This window comes from Cyprinodon variegatus, unplaced genomic scaffold, assembly GCF_000732505.1.
Source record: "Cyprinodon variegatus isolate N-32 unplaced genomic scaffold, C_variegatus-1.0 Scaffold288, whole genome shotgun sequence".
Lineage (NCBI taxonomy): Eukaryota > Metazoa > Chordata > Actinopteri > Cyprinodontiformes > Cyprinodontidae > Cyprinodon > Cyprinodon variegatus.
The window spans coordinates 662,907-664,822 of NW_015150741.1; the positions used below are offsets into that span (position 1 = coordinate 662,907).

The following is a 1,916-nucleotide window of genomic DNA, read 5'->3' on the forward strand; positions in this document are numbered from 1 at the left end:
TCTGATCTAATTCTCTAGTCTAGGCATTTACATATAGTCAACAGAGAACATAATTTTTTATTTATTTATTTTTTTTGAGAGGATATGCTTTTCTGTGGTAGGATGTTGAGCTTAACTGCTTATTGCAGTGTTTCCTTTTTGCAAGATATAATATAAATCCAAGATTTCAAACGTTTTCACATTCCAGAAAATTTATGTGGAATGTCAAAGGCAAACATGAGAAACTGGTTCCACAAGTATATTTGTAAAAAGGTAGTTGTGGTTAATTACAGTCACGTTTGCATATTTGTGTTGATTTCAATTAACAAAAAAAAAGGAATGTGTGGTGTGCTGAGAAATGGGAGGAGATTTTGAAATGTCACATTTAATTTTTGGGTTAAGCTTCAAAAGTACTTTCACCTGAAGAGTATAAAATGTGGTGTGGAGTTCTCAGGTAGTACAGATGACAAGTAGGATAACTGAACTGTAGGACGCACCAACAAGATGACAATGAACACTCTGCTTTTTTTGACTCTCACCTGTATGGTCTTCAGAAATGGTAGAGTTGTTTCACTTTTTCTCTGAAAAACTGATGTTTAATTTTCTATTTAAAAACTTTTAAAAGAAAACCTATTGTAATTGCTTAGTATAGCAAGTGTAAAACAGTAAAAAAAATTAAAAGTGTGAGAGGATGATGTTTTTTTTACAAAAAAAATATTTTTACTCCTATTGCAGCTGGAGCCCTACTGTGTCTCTTCTGCCAAGATGGAAATTGTTTAAATTCAGTACCTAAGAACTGTTGCTCAGGGCAAATGTGTATGACAGCTTCTATCAAATGTAAGTTTTACATTGTTATGAAATACTTTTTTGTTTTAAATACAAATGGTTCATATTAACTGAAAAACTGCACTTGGAATTTGCAGCTACTTCATCAGGAAAAACTACAAACCAAATCTACAAGGACTGTGTTGCATCATCACTCTGTCAGAGCTCGGGCATTCAGAATTATTCAGCAAACGTGGGTTTGCAAAGCGTGATTGCATCTACTGAGTGCTGCAACACGGACAACTGTAACTCACATACTCTAGAAAGTAAGAGTCATCATATACTGAGATTAAAAGTCATTTCAATCTGCGGCTATTTGAAGCCATATCTGTTTCCTTTTTTTAGTGCCAGAATCTCAACCTGAAAACAATCTACGTTGTTTTGTTGCTGACCCTGAAGCACCTACAAAGGTCTCTACAATAGCATGTACGGGGCCAGAGACAAAATGTTTCGCAGCACAAGTTTTAACAGGTATTTGTACAAGTATTTAACAAACCTTATCCATAAGTCTACATAAAAAAAAAAAAAAACTTTCAAGAATTTTTGACTTTTTTATCAAAAGACACATGAAATGTAAAAATATTAAAGCAAAATATACCTGAAATGGATTCATAAAATCTTTAAACAATACATAAAAAAATATGTTTCAAAATAACAATAAGCTTTTATTTAAGTGCTAATTATCAAATACACATCAGTAAGGATGATATTTTATGAAATGCACTATAAATATGAAACTTTTTACATGTATTTTGTGAGTGAGTTTACTTTATTGTTTCTTTAAAATCCATAGTTACTGAAGACTCCAAAAACGTTCCACAACTGGGCTGTGTGACTCCAAATATGTGTGCAGCCAGTGACGACCTAAAAACTTTACCATTCGTGGAAAATTTAGGTTCAATTACTTGGGGACCAAGTTGCTGTGATGGTGATGAATGTAATGACTTGAATCAAATTAATCTGACTACAACAACAACAATGGCTCTAACCACCACAACTGCTGCTCCAACCACCACAACTGCTGCTCCAACAACAACTATGGCTCAAACCACAACAACTGCTGCTCCAACCACCACAACTTCTGCTCCAACTACCACAACTGCTGCTCCAAC

At 34.0% G+C, this 1,916-nt stretch overlaps 1 protein-coding gene across 1 annotated transcript in view; it reads left to right on the top strand.

The window, feature by feature from the left end:
- The first annotated feature begins 447 nt into the window (after positions 1-447).
- The window catches only part of LOC107090281 (integumentary mucin C.1-like), a 5,876-nt gene continuing 4,407 nt past the window's right edge, over positions 448-1,916 (top strand). The window contains exons 1-5 of the mRNA XM_015383584.1: positions 448-538; positions 715-816; positions 903-1,070; positions 1,150-1,275; positions 1,598-1,916. The exon at positions 1,598-1,916 is cut by the window's right edge and continues 1 nt beyond it. Coding sequence (XP_015239070.1) covers positions 484-538; positions 715-816; positions 903-1,070; positions 1,150-1,275; positions 1,598-1,916 — 770 coding nt within the window. The 5' untranslated portion in view covers positions 448-483. The remainder of the gene's footprint in view (positions 539-714; positions 817-902; positions 1,071-1,149; positions 1,276-1,597) is intronic.